Source organism: Octopus bimaculoides, chromosome 16, assembly GCF_046866305.1.
Source record: "Octopus bimaculoides isolate indiv1 chromosome 16, ASM4686630v1, whole genome shotgun sequence".
Classification (NCBI taxonomy): Eukaryota; Metazoa; Mollusca; class Cephalopoda; order Octopoda; family Octopodidae; genus Octopus; species Octopus bimaculoides.
Window position 1 is genome coordinate 14,470,664 of NC_142943.1, and position 26,597 is coordinate 14,497,260.

At 35.4% G+C, this 26,597-nt stretch overlaps 1 protein-coding gene across 1 annotated transcript in view; it reads right to left on the reverse strand.

The window, feature by feature from the left end:
• Positions 1-11,753: 11,753 nt before the first annotated feature.
• LOC106881683 (tetraspanin-13) overlaps positions 11,754-26,597 on the reverse strand; it is a 105,646-nt gene continuing 90,802 nt past the window's right edge. The window contains 2 exon segments of the mRNA XM_014932148.3: positions 11,754-13,707; positions 26,306-26,405. Coding sequence (XP_014787634.1) covers positions 26,331-26,405 — 75 coding nt within the window. The 3' untranslated portion in view covers positions 11,754-13,707; positions 26,306-26,330.

Here is a 26,597-nt window from a genome sequence, read left to right on the forward strand (position 1 = left end):
AGGATAAAAGGATGCATATAGACATGGCATAAAAAAGGGTCATTACATATTTCTTTACTGGAGTAAATTTGACTCAGTTGTTTCCAGTAGTCATTATAAGTTTGTTATTCAAAGCTTTACTCAATCAACCCATTGATTGGTTGAGAAACGACCTACAAAATTAACCCTTTAGCATTTAAAGTATGTCTGGAACATACTTAGAATAAGCATTACATACGACAGAATAATCTGAATTCTAAAGGGTTTAATGCTACTTTCATCAGAAAGTATGTATGTTATTTTTTAATAACAGTTTTATCCTTGAAATTTCATGCACTCAGAGAATGAACTTATCTCATTAGACATCTAGCGAAGTAATAGAAAATGAGACGTATTCAAGATGGGTTCTAGATGGCCTTTTGAAATACAGGTACAACTCAATTTTGTCAGCTGAGTAGACTGAAGCAATACATGAAATAAAGTGTCTTGCTGAAGGACACAATGCACTGCTAAAAACCAAACTCATGACCTTGCAATCGCGAGCCAAATACCCTAACCACTAAGCCATGTACCATCACTACACCTAAAATAACGAGTGAAAGTATGGTACTTAGTATTAGATCATGCTCACTCACTAAGAGACAGATGTATTTTTAAGTTACTTCATTGATTTCCAGCCCCCATTATTCCTAACAAGAATAAAACAATATTGGTCAGTCTCCAGCATTTTTATCAAGTTCTAACTTCAAATCATTCCTGCTTTGATATTGTCTTTCATCTTTCCCATATCCACAATGTAAATCTCAATCAAATCTCAAAATTAATTTAATTGACTGTTCCTGTTTTAACCTCAGTGAATTTGGGAAACAACTTTGGTTAGGTTTCATTCCTTGTGTTGTTCTTTAGTCCCGGGCCTACCTCGATCGAGCATGCTTATTATCAAAGGTATTTCATCCTTGACAACCTCACAAAGCAATATTTTTCCACATACACAGTGCACCTAGAATTACATTATCTAATTTGTCCGTTTTTTAAAAGATGGTTTAGTGCGATTTGAGATAGATGTGTTTGCTATTTTGGGCATGTCAAACGTTCGTATAGAGACCCTCTTGCAGAGTCGAGGTTTCATTCTTATTTTAATAATAAAAAAATTAAAAAATTAAATAATCTCACACGATTTCTGTATTTCATACACTAAAACTATAAATGAACAGCTTCCGTTTCTCATATGATTTTAAAAACATGTTCGGAGTTGTCTCCCTTCCATACTGAGGTTCAAATAATATTTTCCAACGTGAAACTAGGATTAAGAGGTTCATTTGATTTAATCTTGATTGGTACTTTATTTTATCGATTCAAAAATATAAATTGATTTTGGTGAGATTTGAACTCAGAATCTAAAGAGACATTAACTAAAATTTGCACGCTATTTAGTCGAAGACGGTCTTATCCACTGACAATAGTTTTTTTACAATATAGCTTATTAATTGAATGATACTTCATTTTATTGGCCAATAAAGGACGAAATTCAAAACAGATTCCAACAAAATTTGAACTTAAAATGCTTGGTATTTTGTCTACCGGTCGCCTGAGTCTGTTATTTCGGTGCGTATATTTTGGATGTTCTTGGCAAGCATCGCACGCTTAAAGATGTCTTTTTAACTTTTTGTTCATTTTACTTGTTTCAGTCACTAGACCAGGCGTCGGGGAACTTTTTTTTAACCAATTACCATCATTACAACTGCTGACTCCGACATTTCATATTATTGTGTACCTAATTAATCTTAACCGTTACAATCAGCGAGTCGGGCGAAATGCTTAGCAGTCTATCTTTACGTTCTGAGTTCAAATTCCGCCGAGGTTGACTTTGCCTTTCATCATTTCGAGGTCGATAAAATAAGTACCAGTTGAGCACTGGGGTCGATGTGATTGACTTACTTCTTCCTCTAAATTGCTAGCCTTGTGCTAAAATTTGAACCCAATATCTAAAGCAATCACGCATATAGGACTTGGAATGATTTTTGGACATATTGATTCGGAAAAAAAGTGCGTCTTAAAGACCATCAACTATGGAACATTAACAACGGCAACCTTAAGAACAATATAAATAGAAGCAAGAGTACCGTCATATAAGATGCATGGCAATCAATTCAATGTTTTCTTTTTCTTTTTTTGACACTGACCATTTTCCGTTGCCACATGTTTTAACATGTAGGGCCTTAAAATGTTTTCGAATTACAAATATTCTTTTGCTCAACTTGACTAAAATAGATGTTTGAAGGAGATTTGACTGCTATTTCTAGCAGAAAACAATTACGTCGAGGCTCCGTGGTTGGCTCGAATGTCGTAATATTGGATGGAATTTTTATTCATTTATTTGTTTCAGTCTTTTGACTGCGGACATGCTGGAGCACCGCCTTTAGTCGAACGAATCTTATTCTTTGTAAGCCTAGTACTTCTTCTATCGGTCTTATTTGCCGAACCGCCAGGTTACGGTGACGTAAACACACCAGCATCGGTTGTTAAGCGATAATGGAAGGACAAACACAGACCCAATTAACAAATAATACATACATACGTGTATATATATATATATATATATATATATATATATATATATATATATAGGACGGGCTTCTTTCAGTTTCCGTCTACCAAATCCACTCACAAGGCTTTGGTCAGCCCTAGGTTATAGAAGACACTTGCCCAAGGTGTCACGTAGTGGAACTGAACCTGGAACCATGTGGTTGGTAAGCAAGCGACCTACCACACGGATACTCCTGTACCTATTAGAATTGTAGAATGTTTTAAAATTAAGCTTCTGAGTCGAGCCAGTGTGCTAAGCTCCACGACAAGGTGTGACCACTACGCATATTAATGTTTATCGCCAGATCAAACAAATCTATAATCAAAGATGTTCCAGCTGGAATCATTAATTTTGTCTCTCTCTTTTTTTTTTTTTTAGTCATAGCTTAATTTAGTACTTCTTAATTTAATGTGTTTTCTTTTATTTTAAGGCTTGATTAGAGGGAGATGTAACTGTTATTTCTAGCAAAATAAGTGACTATATAAAAGTCTCCTCCGCTGAACGCCAGATACCAAGGTAGATAACTACGGTCTTTAGTTGTAGCTGTCATCGAGTTTGACGTTCAGTTCATAGATTTCATAGATTTAATCTCTAACGATAGCAGTCACAACATATATTATACAATTATAGAAGTCGGTAAAACGTCTCTCGTGTGCCAGCATCGAAAACTGAAAGAAAACAGTAAAATTAACAAAATAAATAAATAAACGAATAAAGAGATGCAGTTGCGATTGCAAGAATTCTCTCCCTTACATTACAACTCTTTTTTTTCTTTTTTTACTCCTTTATTTGTTTCAGTCATGTGACTGTGGCCATGCTGGAGCACCGCCTTTAGTCGAGCAAATCGACCCAGGACTTATTCTTTGTAAGCTTAGTACTTATTCTATCGGTCTCTTTTGCCGAACCGCTAAGTTACGGGCACGTAAACACACCAGCATCGGTTGTCAAGCGATAGTGGGGGGACAAACACAGACACACAAACATACATATATATATATATCTATATACATATATACGACGGGCTTCTTTTCAGTTTCCGTCTACCAAATCCACTCACAAGGCTTTGGTCGGCCCGATGCTATAGTAGAAGACACTTGCCCAAGGTGCCACTCAGTGGGACTGAACCCGGAACCATGTGGTTGGTAAGCAAGCTACTTACCACACAGCCACTCCTATTTGGTGACAGTTATTTCTGTGCTTATAAATAGCTGTTTACTGTTCCTCATCAAATATAAGTTCCTTACTACATGATACAAAAGCTAGTATTATAGAAGAGGAGATGGGAGGTTTTGATTTTTATGTATTTCCTAAAGATATCGCAATTCTATCATTGCAGCCACACTCCACCTACCATCAATGAAATGCTTTCTCTCCCTCTCACACATACAATGGATGGATGTCTGCGAATTTCACCAACATAACCTTAGTTCACTCATACGAGATATTTATTCACTGAAAATGCACTATTCATCCCGTAGTTGGTGCTATGATTCTCATGTCTACGTGAATTAAACAAACCCGAAGATTATACCTCAAATTTCTGCCCAGACGGAACTTTAGGACAAGTTATCTCACAGGGTATTGAGAAGTTTTTAGTGACTGAGTTTGAATTTAAAATGAGAAGTACATGTACAGTTTAGCCAGCTATTTCAAGTTGTGGCTTACTTTTGTTGGTGCACCAAGTTTCTTGGTATGAAAAACAGAAACGAGAAACTCAGAATAGCGGCAGATACATTTGTGTGTGTGTGTGTGTGATTGTGTGTACGTACACACACACGCATACAAACAAACAAGCAAAAAAAAAATTATGACGAGATTGAATTCAGATCAGTAAAAAGACCAGATGAAATCACTTTAAAGCATTGTCTCATTTCAGTGTTTTCTGCATTTAAATTACTCATGTGTACGAACGATGAAGCTTTTGATTGCAACCAGTAAACGTACATGAAAACGAAAAGAAAGGCAAACTCACTCAACCATACACAAACACACATATACGTACACAACAGGCTAAGCCAACCGTGTCCATGCAGTGGGACTGAACCCTCAGGCACATGGTTCCAAAGAGAACTTCTTGGCCACTGGATTTGAAGAGTATTGATGTTTTACATTAGCACAGTGATACAATTTTGTAGGAGAGAAGTGTATTTAATTGAGTTTAGTCCCAGTGGAGCATTAATATATTGTGTTATGAGCCCTCCTGTTAGGTGAAATCCAGCGTACAATTTTTCTTTCTTCATTTCAGGTTCATATTGTCATGTCCGTATAGTTCTTGATTTTCTGATTGATCTCTTGATGTTAAAGCTTGCTGCCTGGTATATTCCAGGTGCCTGGAGATCTTTCTTGAGGCCTGAAGGTGCATGAGACCTTCAACTTCCCCTTGAAGGAATTTAACCAGAGAACATCACATCTCTTAAGCAAGAAGCCTCCCTTACGAGGTAAGAGGGTTTATTTTGCTGTCAGTTGGTGTTTCGAGAAGTAAAAAGAAAAATATTTTTGTTTCACATGGCAGGGTTACCAATCTAATGTATAACCTCCAATCTGGGACTGTAGTATATTACTGGTATTTATAGCAGAAGACGTCTAAAATTCCACACATTGGACCCAACCTGAGAGCATGTGGTTGTGAAGCATACAGCAATGCCTGCACCTCTATCTCCATATTAAGGCAAAAAACCACAATTGTTATCGTGTGTAGGTCTAGCAAATGCTGTTCCCAGCAAGACAGATCCACTAACAAACTAGTTTTGGTCTCATGGCCATTTCAGGTCTCTTAATATCACAAATACTTTTGACAGACATGAAAACTGGTTTCCCCCATTTGCTCCAATCAACGAGACTTTGTATCTACTCAAGACTCCTGTAAAATTCGAATAATCTCTTGGTGTGTTCCATCTGTAACTATTTTGATTTTTCCCCAGCAAGTATAGCAGTGTGCTTAAGAAGTTGGCTTTCCATCCACATGTTTTTGGGTTCAATCTCACTGTATGGCACCTTGGGCAAGTGTCTTCTACTATAGTTCTGAGCTGACCAACACCTTGCAAGTGGATTTGGTTGATGGAAACTGGAAAGAAGCCTGTCATATGAGTGTAAGTTTGCATATCTCTTGTCTGTATGCTTTCGTTTACTGACTGTAAACAGTGGCTTTGGTAACCCAGGCTTCTTGTGCAATCTTTGTAAACAGAAGACTCACCCACACAAAGTCATTTCTTTCCAGTTCTCCATGTAAACATGTCCAGTCTTTGTTGTTCAATTGACTGGAATATTATTACCTTCCATGGAAACAAGTGGGGATTGATAACAAGAATAGCACCTGGTTATAGGAAAACCAGTTCCTTACAGGCATGGTAAAGTAGAAGTTTAAATGGTGACGATGTTGATTCAACTACAGCCAAAAAGATTTGAAAAGAGGAAGATTGTATTGCATTGATGTCATTACTTTTCTCAAACTCATATTCTGTTTTACACAAATCTGAGACCATGTCTGTAGACAAGGCACCAATATCCATAAGATAGATAATGCTTTTATTTTAACATTAATCTTAATACCAACCAGTTTGAGTCAGTCCATACAAAACTCTTCATATTTAAATTACAATCTCAAATAAAATCTCATTATAACATGAATAATATTGTGTTTGATATTATTCATTGGGTATGATAGAAGACATTCTTTAGTCATCCCATGAAAGGAAGGTTGCCACCCTTTGAAGTAGTACCTTGAATTAGTAGTAACAATCTCTCTAACCTCCTAAGGTCAATATGAACTTCAAAGTTTAGTAGAGCAGGCAAAGTGTATTATTTCCTACAACTGCTATGGCAGATGATGGCTAAAACAATCTGATACCTTCAAATGCTTTTGTTAACTTTTTTTTTTTTCATTGCTATTCTTAGTTTCAAAAGTCTTTTGAATTCTGATTCACACTTTGACAACATGAAACTGGTATCCAGCTTTTGCCAGTAGTAAAAAAATTTTCAGAAAATCAATGAAGAAAAAAATGTAGGAAAAAAAAATCTCCAAAAATTCAGAGCTTAGATACCATGTCAAATAATGCTGGACACAGTAAATCAATTGTTTATGTAGTGAAATGACATGTTTTCATCATCATCATCGTTTAACGTCCGCTTTCCATGCTAGCATGGGTTGGACGATTTGACTGAGGACTGGCAACGATCTCGCTCGAAAGTCCTTACACATGCCACAGGCACAAGTGCCAGAAAGGCGACGCTGGGCACAGGGGCCATCACGATTTCGCTTGCCCCAACAGGTCTTCGCAAGCCGAGTTTCGTGTCCAATGAAGGAGATGATGTTGGCATGGGTGCCAGTCGTCGAATTTAGTTCGATTTCAATTTCACTTGCCTCAACAGGTCTTCGCAAGCAGAGTTTAAAGTCCAATGAAGGAAAGGTACGCATAAGTGGGCTGGCTACACCCCTGGCAGAGGCCTTGCATTTAGGTCTCACTTGGCTTGCCGGGACTTCTCATGCGAATGTACAAATGAGATTTGCACTGAAATTCTTATTTAAATATGAATAGGTTATCTCTGACAGTTCTGGGTATATTGGTAACATATGTCAAAAACATTCTTGAGCAATTGTGGGTAGGTTGGTAATGAAAGGGTTAAGAGCCAAGATATGAAGTTAAACTGCATCCAATTCCATTGCTGCAGAGTGGTCTTCTGGGTAAGTTTATCTATATCAGGATAACACAAATAGGAGTAGCAACAGCCTGTTGATGTTTATATTGGCCTCCTCTTGATGTCATGGGATTTTAGTGGGTCAACACTAACATAATTATATACCAAAATAAAAAGGTCAATATATTTTTATTAAAACCCCATTTAAATTTTAATTGTATTGAAAATTAATTAAAACACCACCTTCCTAGCATTTGTGCCGGTGCCACATGAAAAGACATTCGAGCGAGGTCATTGCCAGTGCCGTCAGACTGGCTCCTGTGCAGGTGGCACATAAAATACACCATTTTGAGCGTGGCCATTGCCAGTACCGCCTGACTGGCCCTCGTGCCAGTGGCATGTAAAAATACCCATTACACTCTCTGAGTGGTTGGTGTTAGGAAGGGTATCCAGCTGTAGAAACTCTGCCAAATCAGATTGGAGCCTGGTGTAGCCATCTGGTTCGCCAGTCCTCAATCAAATCGTCCAACCCATGCTAGCATGGAAAGCGGACGTTAAACGATGATGATGATGATGTAGTTTACTCATTAGAAATAGGGCTACAAAATAGTTTCAGTAAGCAGACCTTCTGTATTCTTCAGTTATGATGAGTAGAAAACAATTTAACAAAATTAAAACAACACAAAAACACATTGTTCTTATACAAGTTGTTTATTTATTTATTTTTTTTTTCCCCATAGAAAAATGTTAAGCTAAATAAATTAATAAAAAGGAAAGAAAAAAAAAGACCCCACTTATTCACACACCACACAGACACTCTCTCTGTCTCTCTCATACACACAGACGTACATTTATATTTGTGTATATATATTTTCAAAATGTTGATTTCTGAATTAAAAAAAAAAAAATGATGTTGTAGAAATCCCTAGTTGACCAGAGAGGGTTAAACACACAGTCTGCTTTTTGTAATGTTTTAATTTTTTTTTTTTTAAAGGAAAATTCTATCTTGCTAATATTGCACACAAGAATATCAGTGGAAGAAAGTTGGGGAAACATGAAGTCACTTGGGACTGTCAGTGAAATTATAAAAAGAGAGGAGAGATATGTTGTAACCCCATATGGAATGTCAAGCATATTTGGTCCAAGAAAAGCTCTAAGAGCTATCAGTTTACAACAACAACAATAATAACAACAACCACAAATTACACTAGCTACTGAGAAGAAGTACAAAAAACAAAAACCAAAAAAAAAAAGGAAGTATTTCTAGAAATATACATTTGCCAAAATCACAATGGCTGAAGAGTTATGAGTTTGTATCCTATCACAGGTTCACAGGTGCATGAGTTGTGCAGTACAGTTCTGGGCAGAGCACTAAATTAAAAAAAAAAAAAAAAAAAAAATCTCATCCCCTCTTCCTTTAGTGACCCTGACAGGAACTAATCAAATAAGGATAGGATATGAGGGAGAGAGAGAGAGAAAAAAAAGAAAGACTCAATGGTGGAACACTAAGTTATCAATGACAGTTGTCATATGGTTGAGTAATTCTGAAGCAGTGTGGACAAATCCTAATCTCAATAAGAGTCCATGTCAACAAACTTTAAGAATTCTTGAGAAAAATCTAGAAAAATAAGTAATGAATAAATTAAAAAAGGGAAAACAAAACTCATTAACTTTGAATTTCTAAGTCTTATTAGGTTTGGTAATGCAAACAGAACTCAATGTGTGTGTGTGTGTGTGTATGATTCCTTTTATGTTTCAGCCCTGAGGCTGTGGCCATATCAGAGCACCACCAGTAACAAAGTATGTAATATTTTAAAATTTGGGTATAGACCTTGTAGTATATTATTTAAATCCTGTTCACTGTATTCGGCTACCTGATGTCATTAACAGTATGGATTTAAATACCTGATATCAAAAAACAGTAAAGATTTACTTCAGGAATTCTTTTGTGTCTGCAGGGTTTATAACACACGAGAGAAAGAGACCTGCAAGGGATTGATGTATGATGGATCAAAATGACTGTAGTGATTAATAAAAAATCTTGTGAATTCCATTTTCCTTCTCTTTCTCTTATACACACACACATGAGTTAAGAGTTTTGTGCAAGGCCTTTGAGTCACTTTGTAACTTTTGTCCATTAAAAATAATAATAATAACAATCCTTTCTACTATAGGCAAAAGGCCAGGATTTTTGTGGGGAGGGGGACAATCGACCCCAGTACTAGACTGGTACTTAATTTATTGACCCCCAAAAGGATGGAAAGCTAAGTCGACCTTAGTGGAATTTGAACCCAGAATGTAGCGGCATACAAAATACTGCTAAGCATTTCGCCCAGCATGCTAACGATTCTGCCAGCTCACCACCTTAAATAATAATAATAAAATAAAACTCTTATTATAGGGGTACTAATATTATGAAGATTATATGATCAATAAAACTGTGAGTTCAAAATCTTGCTGCAAATACTGTAGTGGTCTTAGGCAAGGTAAAGTTAATATAGTTTATCTTGCCTCAATCAGTCTAGTCTTGATGGAAAAGTCTCAAGCTATCTTAGTCACTATTAACTTTCCATGATGGCAAAAAAAAAAAAAAAAAGTCAGATCTGTTTTATAGTTTCTCTCTATATATATTATACAATGTCATGCACCAATATTATTGTGATGATACCATCAATGTAATTTAAATCAGAGACTAAAATATATGAAGCAAAAAAAAAAAAAATGCAATTATTGAAGTAAAATGAACAGTATGGAATGTAGAGAATTTTCTTTGTAGTTTTGTATCAAATCTACAACCAAGATGATGATGAGAACGAAGGAGATGATGATGAGAACGAAGGTGATGATGATAATAATAAAAAAAATAAAGAATTGACCTTTATATAATGCTACAATCCTACCATTTAATGTGACATTTAGCCAATATAACTTGCAAAAAGTCTCAATTTAAAAAAAAAAAGATATATTAGTCACCAATTCTTATAAAATATGAGCAGCAAAAACTGTATGTGTGTGTGAGAGAGAGAGAGAGAGGTGTTTCTTGCATGCTACTTAAGTGGTTTCTCATTGGCCATTTCTCACCTGATTGAACATCTGGTAAGAAATTTGGCACTAGTTATAGAATGATGGCACACCTTCCAGTAAATTCATTCATTAATATATATATATATATATATATATATATATATATATATATATATATATATACATATACACACATATATATTTTTATTAGAGCTGCAAAATTTTGCAGTATGTGTGTGTGTATATATATATATATATATATATATATATATATATATATAATAAATATACACACACACACTTTTATTAAAACTGCAAAATTTTGCAGCTTTAATAAAAGCAAATTACCTTTGGTATTCCAAGTACTATTTTTTCCACCTTGTTTTACACTTATGTACTCACCTGTGTGTATGTATATGTGAATATATATAATCCTGGCAACTTGAAAACTGAAGTTAAATTTGACTTGAAATTAACAATAATACACTCTATAAATATATTATGATCATCATGTTTGTTTTTTTATCTGACAGCATGTTCTGTTCAGCAAAATTCAGTTATCAATAATGCTGGTTTGTTGTACTAACAAACAATTCCACAATTACAAAGGGTTTTAAAAACAACCACTGTATATTCTAATCTCTCCTCTGACGTTACATATATATACATATATATATATATAGGAGAAAAGAATCTGTAGAAAGAGAACAAAACAGGAACTATGCCTCGTAATCCTGACATTTTAGATCAGGATAGATAGAACTACAATGATTGGGGGAAACCTCAATCACATTCACCATCATCCAATCATCCATACTACATCTACTCCATTCTTCGTCATGTCCTTTACCACCCAGTCAGACATCACCCCTCACTGCTATTTCATTCCACTGGCAGATTATTGCTTTAAGAAACATAATGAAGGTAATGGTGAGGCTGTGAGAGACAGAGAAGTAGCTCTGTTGATCCAGAGAGAGAGAGAGAGAGAGAGAGAGAGAGAGAGAGAGATGTGGTTACTTAAAGAAAGAAGGCCATAGAGTAAAAGTATTGACATGACATAGTCTGAAGGGAATAAGAGAACAACTGAGTGTCTCTGTCCCTTATGTGCAGGATAAAACAGGAAATTGTCAAAGAAAGAAACATCAAGAGGGAATGTGTCTTGAAGAAGAAGACCAATAATAATGTTCATCTAGCAATAACAACACCTCAGTTAAACTTCATTGGCTTTGTTATCACTTTATCACAACTAAATAATAATAAAGATAATAATGATTAATGCTAATAAAAGCACAAAGCCTGAAATTTTGGTGGGGAGGAGTAAGTTGATTAAATCAACCCCAGTATTTGACTGGTACTTTGTTTTTTTTCTCAAACCCAGTAAGGATGAAAAGTAAAATAGTGCTCAGTAAGATTTGAACTCAAATAATACTGATTTCTAAAACTAGCACAAGGCCACACTTTTGAGGGGAAATTGTAATCAGTTAGGTTGACCCCTGAAGGACGAACGGTGAAGTTGATCCCCAAAGCATTTATTTTTTTTTATTTGTCCCTGGGTCAATAAAATAATTCCATACATAGGTATACAGAAAATTGGAGTAAGGTCAGTTGATTCTATTGATCTGAGAGGGAAGAAGAACAAAATGAATCCAGGTGGGATTTGAATTCAAAATGTAGAGCTGTAAGTAAAATTGCAAGGCCAATCCACTGCCCTAGAAATAATAACAACAGTAATGATAATTTCTAACGGTTGGCGGGGGGGGGGGGAGGAGTGGGACAGGATACAATAGTTGATTACATTGACCCAAATACTTGACTTATTATTCTCTATTTTACGGACCCTTGGGAAGATGAAGGGTAAAAAAACAGCCAGTTATAACAACGATAATGAATTTTAATACAAGCCAGAACCAGAAATTTATTGAGAAGAGTATTAGCTGACTAAATCAACCTCAATAGAATACTACTACAACTACTACTACTACTACTACCAGTAATAATTACTAAAAAATTTTCAGGGTAGTTTTTTTTTTTGTTGTTTTCATAAAAATTTAAAATGGAAAACAGAGAAATAATGCTTTTAATTTTTACACCTAACTTTCGTTTGCTTATTCATAACGATTTATTGTTTTGATATAAGGTACCTACCCAGGGAGGTGGCTTTGTTGAAGCTTCAAATGGGATGCCTTGCAGTATCTATTCTGGTTCTTTGCATTCTGACCACAGCAACACAGGTACGAAAATGTATCATCTGTGTCTATCCCTTGGACAACTATGCAGGTATGGAGAAGGTAGACTGCATGCAAGGGCAACACCTTGGCCTGCACCTTGCAGATCTTTTTAGGTGCAGACCCCACCTCTGAGTATAAGCTGTAGTTGAGCATAGTTAGAGATGCACTACAAAGCTGAACTCTACAGTGAATGGATATAGTTAAAGAAAACCCTGAAAGTACTTAATGCTACTTTAACTGTGAGTATAGGAAACATCAATACAGTTAAACTACTGATTATATATGTATTAATTACATAAAGTGATAATTGACTACTGTTTTTTAAAACTAGAAAATACTGAAGTAAGGTTAAAATCACCACTTATTTTTTCTCCTCAAATCCCATTTTAACACACATATGTACATACTATACACAAAACTGATCTAAGTCAACAGTGATACCTCAATACTTATATAAAAGCAATGTAGGATAGTAACCACAATACTCATATAACCACAATACTTATATAAAAGCAATGTTGTATAATAATCACAAGCTCACACATTCATACAAAGTCAAGAAAAAATAATAACTACATACAAAGGCACACAGAAAAAAAAAATCACCTTAACAAGACACATATACATGCTCATACATTCAAATACAGAACCAACACATGGTAACAGGGAGGGGGATTCATATAGGAGCTGTTTGTATTCTCTATCAACATGTTTATTATCAACAAATAACAGGTGGAAAATGTTTTGCGAAAACAATTTGAAGCACCTGTCAAAACTGCCTCTGTCATATAGATACAACCAAACTATATAGGAGACATTTAATGTAGACTCGTAGACTTCATTTTCTTTCAGTTGAAATATCCAGAGAGAGAGAGAGAGAGAGAAAGAGACCGAGAGAGAGAGAGAAAGAGAAAGAGAGTAACCCAAATACAGTATTAAAACTGTGTGTATACAGTAAGTGTGATGTTATATCCTCATTGATTTTATGTTGTTATTATTGTTGTTGTTAATAGTCTCCACACCAGGAAAATGTAGAGAATATTGCTGGGAGAAAGAAGAAATTGAAGAGGAAATGTTTAAAAAAATGAGAAAGAAATATAAAACAAAGAGAGAAAAAAACTGAGAGGAGGAAGAAAGGGAGACAGAGTAATGTTCAAAGTAACATTTAACATTCCATGGCTATAGGAATGCACTTGGATTTGCTCTCGGATCTTTCTGGTTCCGATATCGCAGTGCCAACCAAACACCAATAATCTGTAAGAGAATAAAGAAATAATTAAATTATAATCTATGTGTGTGTTTGAATGTCCAAACAAGAAGGAAAAAGTACTCAATATAAGCAATGTATATAAATAAAATGTGATATAAACAGTAAATACAAAGCCGTATGTGTGTGTGTGGTTTGGTCTTCATTGCCACTTTGAGTTTCCCATTACTCACCATAACCGTCGTTTATAAAGAGCAGGCATGGGCAACCATTTGTTTGAGAAGCAGGCCACATGAGACATGGCTCATCATCAGACAGAACACGCTACTAAAAAAATTTCAGGGTAATTTTTCATTGGGTGAGTCATTCAGAAAGTCCTGCTGGTCGCAGTTTGCCCATGACTGGTATAGAGTAATAGTTTTCAACATAACTCTTTTACTTGTTTCAGTCATTTGACTGTGGCCATGCTGGAGCACCGCCTTTTAGTCGAGCAAATCGACCCCAGGACTTGGAAGCCTAGTACTTATTCTATCGGTCTCTTTTGCCGAACCGCTAAGTTACGGGCACGTAAACACACCAGCATCGGTTGTCAAGCGATGTTGGGGGAGGGGACAAACACAGACACACAAACATATACACACACATACATATATATATATGACGGGCTTCTTTCAGTTTCCGTCTACCAAATCCACTCACAAGGCTTTGGTCGGCCCGAGGCTATAGTAGAAGACACTTGCCCAAGGTGCCACCTAGTGGGATTGAACCCGGAACCATATGGTTTGTAAGCAAGCTACTTACCACACAGCCACTCCTTAAGGAAATATATTCGTGAAGGAGGTCTTAAGGAGTCATTGGGATTTTCATTTTTATGAAGAAAGTAATAGTAGCTCGGGGTCACAGCAGAGTGAAACTTCAGTTTTGAATAAATGAACCCACCCACACCCACACACTCTCTATATTTAATGTTTTTATGACATTTTATGTCAACTTGCAACTTTGTTTTTACTTGTCAACGACACTGAAAGTAAATCCCAGAACAATGACCTGACAGAAATCACCGATGGATACCATCAGCATGGAAAACAAATAGTTTATTCATTGCTAACATAATATGCAAAAATTGCTAACATGATTAGCAAAAACAATTTTTCATCAATCAACATTCCTCCTGCAACATTAACCTGAGGGCTAAAATTAATTAAATCTACTTTTGACAGTCATAATGACAACTCTGGACATGCAGTCACCATATGCACGTAAAATAAACAATTAAGTCAGTGCCGACATAACGTAGTAACAAGACATGTTTAATTAATCAAAATTAATTAAGATTGCAGCAAGAAAAACATATATATCAGACAGGGGAGACAACTCTGAAATGCCAAAATTAGAATTACGTATTTAATAAGAAAAGTATGAACACATTGGTAGTCATAAAAATGCTGGATTATTGCAGATGTGATACAGAATTATATGCAGCTAGGATATATATTGTGCAAAGCTGGCAATAAGGCCTTGACCAAATGTGAAGTGTAGTCCCTCACATTTCAGTAATCAGTCCTGAATACATTATTAGATTAAGGCTGTGTGTGTTTCTATTCTTCTTCTTCTGATGATGATGATGATGATGGTATCTATCTATCCAGCCACAGACATGGCTGTATGATTAAAGAGCTTACTTCCCAGCCATTTGGTCTTGGGTTCAGTCCCAGTGAACAGCACATTTTGCAAATCTCTTCTACTATAATCTCAGGTCAGCCAGAGCTTCGTTAGTGGATTTGGTAGATGAAAACTGAAAGAAGCCTATCACACACACACAAACTAATGCATGTGTGTCTTTGGTGTGTATTCTTATCTTTACATCACATGATGGTTGAAAGCAAACATTTTCTTTATTTCCAGTCTTCTGCGAAAAATATGTTTGGCCACAAGGAATCTTACCTTACTTGAAGGGTTGCTAACAAGACGGACGTCCAACTGGTGAAAAATCTGTCTCAACAAATTCCATCTGACCCATGCAAGCATTGAGAATAGCAAAGAATTCTCCCATTACCTCTGACCAACGACATAATTCCCTCAAAATTGAAGGTCCATGCCTACTGGCCAATGTGGAGACCCTCCTCAGCCAGAGCTTTCATAACATATACAATTAATTGTTGGAAAGATATAATACATGAGCATACGACTATAGTCATGTGTGTATGAATTTAGGAAAAATAAATAGCTGTGTAGTAAGAAGTTTGCTTCCAAACTACATGGTCCTGCTTTCAGTCCTACTGCGTGGCAACTTGGGCAAGTGTCTTCTATGGTCTTGGGCTGACCAAAGCCTTGTGAGTGAGTTTGGTAGACAGAATCTTAAAGATGTCCACCATGTGTGTGTGTGTGTGTGTGTGTGTGTGTGTGTGTGTGTGTGTGTGTGTGTGTGTGTGTGTGTCTGTGTGTGTGTTAGCTTGCCACCCACCACCACTTGAAAACTATTGTTGGTGTGTTTACATCCCCATAACTTAGTGGCTTGGCAAAAAGAGATTGATAGAGTAAGTACCAGGCTTTAAAACAAGATAGTACTGGGGTCAATTCGTTTGGCTAAAATTCTTCAGGGCGGTGTTCCAGCATGGCTAGTCTAATGGCATGAAACATGTAAATGATAAAAGATAAATGAAAGAATAATAAATCTGTCACCATTAACCTCATCACTATAATTCCCCTTTTCCCATGTTGCTTTAACTCATTTGTGAGGCCAAACATGCAGTGAGTTACTCTATAAACATATTCCCAAATCCTCTTAATGTACTTCTAGCTTCTACCAACAACACATTAACTAATAAAGGAACTCTTGTAAGATACAAGGGGGTGCTGAAAAGTCCCTGACTTTAGGGGCATTGTAAAAGGCCTGGTTGGAAGCCTAACCTTCTGAATTCTTTTACAGGGCTTAGGAAACTGAAGGACTGTTGCAATAAGTGTGTGAATCTGAGAGGGGAAAATGTTGAATAAAATCCTGTATTTTCCTGTATTTTCTTTTATCTAAAGCTTGGAACTTTTCAGCAATACTTCGTACATTGTTAACCAACTATTAACCTCTTAGTATTCAAACCAGCCATATCCGGCCCCTCACACCTACTCTACATTGTCACTTTAAAAATAAACAATCATATCATAGAAATCAAAACAATGTGGATAAATAAATATTTCATCTGACAGAATAATCTGAACGCTAAAGGGTTAAAACAACACTTGATATTATTGTTGGTTGAGTGGGACAGTTAATATTTCTCACTCATGTTACTTTCTTTATATTCTGTCATGAACCCCTCATTCCAAACTGTTTTCATCCTACAGTTACTGAAAGACTTATACGCGAGATGAACAAATATTGGCTTCAAATTTTGGCACAAGGCCAGCAGTTTCAGGGGCAGGGTTAGTCAATGAAATCGACCCCAGAGCACAACTGGTACTTATTTTATCGACTCTGAAAGGACGAAAGGGAAAGTCAACCTCTACTGGCATTCAAACTCAGAATGTAAAGACAGACGAAATGCCGCTAAGCATTTTGCCCAGCATGGTAACAATTCTGCCAGCTTTTCAGCCTTAGAGATTCACAAAAATTACTGCTAGGATTGTAGCACATATAAATCCAAAGACCAAATCCAAATATAACAGTAGCAACAACAACAACAATGATAACAATAATAATGTTCTATGTTAGCTGGAAAACTGAATCCGAATGAGAAATCATGTTAGGAAAAACATTTCAATAGAAAACAACTTGACCTTTTCTCGACAATCCAATGACAGTTTTTTTATTTTATTTCATAAACAAATCATTGCATGCATGCATGCACGCACACAACCTGTCTATGTTCAATGTATTTCTAAACATCTAATGATAACATTTAAACATTTCTTATATTGAACAGAAAATGGAACATTGCCCTTACAGATCGAGGAATAAGTGGGAGAAATTGATGCCGTTAACACTCCATTAGAATCTTTGTAGATGAATACACTACATGTATGTATGTATGCATGGATGAATGAGTATGTAAGCATGTGTGTATGTGTGCATGCATGCTTAATGGATGTAATAAAGGAAAATTCATTGTTGTAATAAGCTTTTCCCTTTATCATCTTAGAGAGAAAGATTAGTAATGATACAGACAAAAGGAAAGATATTGCAAGAACTTTCAATATCTTAATATGTATATGTGTGTGTAAAGGTAAGATCCAAGGATCAAGGTGTAGGAAGTTAGTATGTTTCAAGCAGTTTGTAGAAAGCATAAAAAACAACTTTCAGGAACAATAATGGTTTATTGTTGTAGAAGGATGTACATTTTTCCCTTATTGAAGTTTGATGAGATGAAAAAATGTTATTCTATAGTTCAGTCAGCAATTGGGGTTGCTATGTATGTGAATCTACTCCATTCCATAATTTTGGATATAAATATATACACACATGAGTAAGCATATAAATGCAAAACAAGGTGGAGAAAAATAGTACTTGAATACCAGAGGTGGAGTAATGTCCTCTTTTTTATTATTAAAGCTACAAGAACATAACAAAAAACTGCTACTCAGAGTTTCACATTTCTGTTCATTGAGCAGTTGTGATCAAGAAAATATTGATCACAACTGCCTAACGAATGGGAACATGAAACTCTGAGTAGCAGTTTTTTTGTGATCTTGCAGCTCTAATAATTAGAAAAAAGTATATATATATATATATATATATATATATGAAAACGAATTTTGGAAGTGTCAAATGGGTTGGTATTTACAGACAAGAAAGTAAATTTTGAATACAGTAAAGCAGTGAAAACAGCAGAAAGATTGGGTATTTACTCATATAAGATGGAATAAAGTTACCAGCAGGTGACTATGCGCTCTACCATTAAGCTAAATGACCCCTGACAACAATTACCTTCAATTTTAATGCTAAATAATAGCTTTTCAAATACAAAAGTGTTTTATTAACAAATATAAACAAATGCAGACAATTGGTGTCTGAGGAGTACAGGCTTCGATTCACAGAGTCACCTGCTGGCAACTTTTTTTCTGTCTTATAAGGATAAATGCCCAATATTTCTTTGCTACATTCAAAATTTACTTTCTTGTCTCTAATATATATATATATAAAGTGTGTGTGTGTGTGTTTGTATGTGTTCAATTAAACCATGTAGAGTGCAATATCACAATATCTATAGCTGAATATGAACTAAAGATCCTGAAGACAAGTCAAATATTTCAGTAGTTTAGTTATTGTACTTTTCAACTACAACAATGTACAATATTGATAATAAGTATGACAACAGCAATAAAATTATTTCTTAATTAAGCACAAAATTTTAGGCAAGTAAAGTCAAGTATCTTGTCCAACACTTGCAGTGGCTAAGGAATTCATGACTCTGAAGAAGCCAAAATTCTTCGTTTTTACTTGGCACACAATGTCTTTTCTGGTGCAGAGAGAAATAAGAAAAAGCTTGGAGGCCATGCAATGGAAAAGGAGCAGCAGCATTAGAGTTGAAGAACTGACAGAAATTGTAAAGTGGAGGTTTACAAAACCAAATTGATGAAATAGAGAAATGTGGGGGTATCCAGAAAAACGAAAAAGAGAATGGAATATTAACAAGCAATTTTTATTTCTATTGGACATATGAAGTACATAAAGCAAAAATAAACAAAAAGAAAGAAAAACAAACTAAAAAATAAAAAAATATGGCAAATAAATATAAAAGCGACAATCAAGCGTAAACAGATAAAGAAAAATGTGCTGCAAACATTTCAAGATGCAATTAAGTTCAAGAAAGGTAACAATCACGCACACATGTGACCTCCACCACAATAATAAGTTAAGATTAACAGTTTAGATATCTGAGATAATGAGTTGTTATTACTAAGATGAGATTAATTTATCAACCTCATCATTAAAATATATTTATTATCTACACTATGTTATGATCTCTTATTATTGTCATAAGGTGTTTTATTCTTGAATGTGTACATAATGTAAATGTGTATGGCCCGGTGGTTAGGGTGTTGCATTCACAAACAAAAGATTGCGGTTTTGATTTCCATATTGGGTGGTATGTTGTGATCTTGAACAAAACATATCATTTCATGTCACTCCAGTTTATTCAGCCATAAATAACCTTGTGACAAACTGGTGTCCTGTTCAAGGGCAATGTTTTGATCTCTGTCACGTATATATATAATAATGAACTTATTGTAAACAGTACTCAGGTGCACTACAATTCATCAGAAAAAGTAAACAAAAGTGCAAGAACTGTACATAGAATGCACAGGAGGTGGACAGTGAATGAGTTGTTTCAAAAGTTTAAAAGAAAAAAAAAAGGGGACATCAGGTGTATTGTTGATGAATTTCAGGAAGCATGGAAGTTTTGAAGGATGTAGTGTCCTGATAGCTAACAACTGATGCAGATAGTTTATTCCATGCTTCAGCAATTCTGAGTGTGTAAAATTGTTTCCAAAAGTCATGGGTGCTGTATTGTTTTTTTGATTTTGTAAGCATGTCCACAAGTGTTAGACATATGGAATTTGAAAAGGTGCCACAGGTTGTTGTTAGAAAGATGGTGGATAATCTTGTGGGTGTCTGCCCAGTCACTTATCAGATGCTGAAGCTTTAATGTGCCTAAGTCCAGGGAAACAAAATTTTCAGAGTATGGTGGGTATTTGTCTAGCTGTGGTATTCGTCAAACTGAGTAACCAGTTCTATGAGTCCTTGAATCTAAGACAGCAACGTCCAGGAGACTTACAATGAGCCCAAGACTAAATTCAAATACCAATATTAATTCTAAAGCTAGTAATAGCTTTATCTTATAAGTTACTGCTGTCTGTGTTATCCTTAGTTTAGACATAAAACTCTATATTTATCTTATAAGTTACTACTGCTTATACTACCCTTAGTTTAGATACAAAACTTCTTAGCTTAAATCTCATTTGAGAAGCAGTTAATATCCAGGAATAAGACATCCAATGATGATCAGAAATCAAATCCAATTGAAGTGTAGGATTAATGGAAATGTGCTAGATATGCTACAAGCATTGTTATAATAATTGTAAAGATTTCTGATTTATGAACAATGCTAACAATTTTGAGGAATGAAGGATTGGTTGACCATTGACTCCAGTACTTGACTGGTACTTTATTTTATTGACCTCAGAGGGTTGAAAGGCAAAGTTGATCTCAGCAAGATTGTAGTGAGCTAGAATAAATGCACTAAGGCATTTTGTCTGATGTTCTAATAATAATAATAATATCATCTGCCCTGATGCAGTATCAGGCACTGGCTCTCATGGCTTCTGATCTTAACTGATTGGAACCGTTATCATGTGCATTGTTTTGTCTTGGTATAAAAAATGGGCTACAGCAAATATTCTGCTCAATACCACAGATTTGCTAGTCAGTTTTTTTTACCATAACCAGTTGAGCATGTCCCTTAGTGCATCTCTGATATCACAAGCAGGAATAGTTGGGGAGCATCACAGCCATGTATTGAGAGGAATTCTTTGGAGTTTGAATAATTTACCTCTGGAAATAGGGGTCTCGTTCAACATTTTTAACCCCTATTCAAGGACCTTTTGAGTGGGATGGGTTACTCAACCTGAAGAAGATTCTAACTGGGCCCCACCTGCAAGGTCATGTGCTGTTTATCTTGATATGGGATCACCATGTCGTGCACATACGGTTGTGATGCATGTGCCTGGTGTACCCTTATCAGACGGGTAGTCATGATGGGTATACTGGGCTTCATATATTTTACCCCAGTGTCATTTTGATCGCATGCACTGCTCTCACATAATAATAATAATAAATTCAAATTACGACAAACGTAAATAAACAAGCAAAGCTTGCTTTTAGAAGCGTTGAGATGTCTTTTTAGAAAGTTAAAGAAGTGATATTTTAAATTCTCAATCACAGAATAATGCTAATAATATAGCCTGAACAGGATAAACTATCCCTATTTTGCAGAGCTAGTCACCTACACTTTTCTCTGCAAAATAGGGATAGTTTATCCTGTTCAGGCTATATTATTAGCATTATTCTGCGATTGAGAATTTAAACATCACTTCTTTAACTTTCTAAAAAAGACATCTCAACGCTTCTAAAAGCAAGCTTTGCTTGTTTATTTACGTTTGTCGTAATTTGAATTTAACATATGAGAGCGTCTCATAAAGCGAGATTTATATATCTTAATTTGCAGAGGAATTTGTAGTGAGTAGTTTAGCTTAATCGGCAAAAGTATCGTCACATGTAATGACGGGGATGTGAGTTCGAGTCCACAGCTAGTCACCTACACTTTTCTCTGCAAAATAGGGATAGTTTATCCTGTTCAGGCTATATTATTAGCATTATTCTGCGATTGAGAATTTAAAATATCACTTCTTTAACTTTCTAAAAAATAATAATAATAATAATAATAATAATAATCCTTTCTACTATAGGCATAAAGCCTGAAATATGGGGGAGAGGAATAGTTGATTACATCTGATGGTACTTATTTTAACTTTAAAAGGATCAAGTCAAAGTTGACCGCTGCTAACATTTGAACTCAGAAGATAAATCCAGATGAAATGCCATTAAGCATTTCACCCAATGCTTTAACAATTCAGCAAGCACATCATCATCATCACCATCACCATAATAATAATAATAATAATAATAATAGTAGTAGTAGTAGTAGGTACAAAGTCTGAAATTTTGGGCAAGAGGACAAGCTGATTACATTGACTCCAGTGCTTCACTGGTACTTATTTAATCGACCTTGAAAGGCTGAAAGGTAAAGTTGACTTTGGTGGAATTTGATCTCACAACGTAATGCTGGAAGACACGCTACTTAACACATTTTCTGATGCGCAAACGATTCTGCCAGTGTGCCAACTTAATTATAATAACAATGGTTTCATATTTTGGAACAAGGCAAGAAAATTTCGAGGGGAGGGGTTAAGTTGATTATATTGCCCCCCCCCCCCCACCAGTACTCAACTGATAATTATTTTATTGACCCCGAAAGGATGAAAGACAAAGTTGATCTTGGTGGAATTTGAACTTAAAACATAAAGACGGATGAAGTACCACAAAGCTTTTTGCCTGGCGTGTTCACAATTTTGCCAGCTTGCTGCTTTCACCTTAATAATAATAATAATAATAATAATAATGGTTTCAAATTTTGGCACAAGGCCTGCAAGTTTGGGAAAGGGGGCTAGTCAATTACATCGACCCCAGTGCTCAACTGATACTTATTTTATCAACCCTGACAGGGTGAAAGGCAAAGTCAACTTCAGCAGAACTTGAACTCAGAACATAAAGCTGGATGAAATGCTGCTAAGCATTTTTTTGCCCAGCGCAGTAGTGATTCCAGTAGCTTGCTAGCTTCACCTTAATAATAATAATAGTCATTTCTACTATAGGTAAAAGACCTGAAACTTTGTGAGAAGGGGTGCTAGTCGATTACATCAACCCCAGAGCTCAACTGGTACTTATTTCATCAACCCCGAAAGGATGAAACTCTAAGCTGACTTCACTGGAATTTGAACTCAAAACATAAAGGCAGACAAAATGCCACTAAGCATTTTGCCCAGTGTGCTAATGACTCTGCCAGCTCACCGCCTTAATAATAATAATTATTATTATTATCATTATTATTATTATTATTTCAAACTTCTGCCACAAGGGCAGCTTGGGGGAGGTGGGAATGAGTTGATTACATCAACCCCAGTGTTTCATTGGTACTTATTCTATCACCCCCGAAAGGACGAAAGACAAGGTTGACCTTGGCAGAGTTTGAACTCAGAACATAGTGAGAGGCAAAATGCTGCTAAGTATTTTGCCTAGTGTGCTAATAAATTTGCCAGCTCACACTCAAAGCCATAATAATGATAATAATAATAATAATAATAATAATAATAATAATAATAATAATAATAATAATAATAATAATGGCAATCAATTTCAACATTAGCATATGCCACAAATTTGATGGAAGAGAATTGCCAATTTAATCAATCCCAGTTTCTAACTTAATAATATAATTACTAATCCCTCTGAAGGATTAAAAAAAAAAATTCTACCATAGCCTTGGGTCAATATTAAGCCTTGTTAGTGAGATCATTAGAGAGAAACTAGGAAAAAGCCTGTCAGATGTACTGTACTTGTGACTCAAAGAGTACAACCTTGTCATACACTGATTCTGTATGACCATTAATTAAATTAAGAGTACAATTGTCTGTAGAATACTCACTCAGTCATTTATTACATAATTCAATGAATAGATAGTTCTATTGACTGAACAACTGAGATGCTAATTTGTCAGATTCAACAAAACAGTCCATCTGATATCTATTAATAACATATCATAATTAGAAATTAATGACTGAGAGATTAGTATAAATGGCATTAGATATTATAAGCACCAATTTCAGACTGTAGCGTTATCAGTAACATAAGAGATAACACGATTTAAGCCCCCATCAGTGAAACAATTAAACAATGTTTTCTTTTACAACCTCAAACAAACTGGTGCTTATAATGTGTGAAAAAAACTATATGTGTGTGTGTATACTTTATGTGGCCTTGTTGGTAGGGTGTTGCATTTACAATGCTAAAATTGTGGTTTTGATTCTCAGAACAGGTGTTCTTAATCAGAACACTCCATTTCCCATTGCTCCAGTCTAACCCTGTTAGGAGCTGATGTACCATCCAAGGATAGGAGCACTATATATGCTTGGTCTCTTGTATGCCATGGAAGCTGGGAGAAACTCCAGCCTAATGAGCCTGTAGGCTTGTGACAGACCTAAATCCTAAGATATGTATATATAAGATAAAGATGGGATAGTTTAATCAGTGTAGTTCATTTATTCATACTTAGATTTTAAGCCAAAAACTAAGTTCGCAATAATCTACAGTAGTTAAACCCAACTGCACTCTTGTCTCCAACTAGTTTGTTATTTTACTCCATTGAATGATCTTTTCCTTCTCAACTATACATGGAATAGCTTGAGCAAGGTTCTACAGGGTAACTAGAGATAACAACCAAATCTCCTTGAAATCACACTTACCATCTTCAAAAAGTGAAGGACACATTGGATAATGTATTCTTAAATGAAATAATAAAAATGGAGAGCTGCTAAGAATGTGGAGAGGAAAGTTGAATAATTTTTATATATTTCAAGCACAAAGGTCCATCATCGGAAGTATATGGTTTAGAAATGTGTGTTTATGTTGAACCTACCACCTTGCAGTATTCAAGAAAACCTGTCCTCTACTGCAGAAGTATTCATACCATTCTCCAATGAAGAGGGTTGGTTTGCAAGAGCCCTGTGCCGGTGCCACATAAAAAGCACCTAGCATACACTGTAAAGTGGCTGGCATTAGGAAGGACATGCAGCTGTAGAAACCAAGCCAAATCAGACTGGAAGCTGGTGCAGCTCTCCAGCTGACCAGCTCTGGTCAAACTGTTCAAATCATGTCAACATAGAAAATGGACATTAAAGGATGATGATACCTCTAATGATAGGCTTGAAGTATATAAAAATTATTCAACTTTCCTTTTTTCAGTGTTAGAAGCTCGTCTTTTTTTTTGTTATTTTACTTCTGTATCACAATATTCCAAGTAACCTACAATACACTTATTCCCAAATACTTGTTGAAAAAACAAAATAAAACTAGAGGGTCCTAATCGGAAACACTTTTAATTATAGACCTGCTCAATCCAGTCCTGATTGATATCAAACTAATTAACAACAGTTCGGTGTTTTTCTTAAAAGGGGTACTGCTAATGGCAGTAGAGATCCTTACATCACTAAATCACTACAACTATCACTATATCAATGAGGTTATCATAACTCTACAGTTTCCTACCAACATATACCATTGTGTTGCTAGTGGAATGAGGAAGTGAAGAAGTTTGTGGCTTTTACTCTGGACATAGAGTATGAGCTTCAACTTTTCAGCAAAAAAAACCACCAACAACAAAAAAAAAGAAACACCTTATCCACTAGGCCACTTCAACTGCTAAATTAGGATAAACATTAGTCTGTTAACATTAGTCCGTCAACAGATTCATGGTACTATATTATTCCTATCTCCTAGACTTTGTAATAAACCTTTCATTAAATTTTTTTTTTACCCCCAAAATTGAGTTCCCTGTTTCCATCAAAAAGCCCTCCAAAAGGTCAAAAAAAGTTTCAAGGTACACACAATACCTTTCTTCCCAAAAAATGTCCAAAAAAAAAATTAAAATATAAATATTTAAATGTATAAAATGTCTGCTTAAAATTAAATCTTTTTAGTTGCAATAAAAGAGGGTTTATATAAAATACAAGGAAGTATATAAAATATGGCAATTACATGAAATATGGGAAGTATTTAAAATATGAAGGGTTTATGAAATATGCAAAGTAATAAAGTATGGAATGTTTGTATAAAATAAGCAAAATAAATAAAATATGCAAAGTATAAAAAATATGTGAATAAGCAGAAATGGGTCAGAAAAAAGAAATGGTTGACTTCGTAACACAATAGCAATAGGAAAATAAAGAAAGGATATAGATGAGGCAGAGGGGAAGAGAGAGAGAGAGAGAGAGATACATAGAGCTGAGGCAGATAAAATTCAGGGGGCTTTACTGTACCTAATGATAACACAAGTGGTAACCATTAAAGAAACGCATTGGGGTTTGCTCTAGGGTCTTTCTGGTTACGGTATCGCACCGTAATCCAAACACCCAGTATCTAGAAAAAAGAAACGACTAGATTGGTTAGTAATGTAGCTAGCAAGAAAATACAAACAAATCATTCAATTTGATTTCATAGCTGATAACGAGACAGACAAGTGCTGATTACAAATGGTATTTCAAAGAGGATGTTAAATAATTACTGCATTTTACCCCATAAAGGAACTGCAGGGAATTATGTTAAATTGTA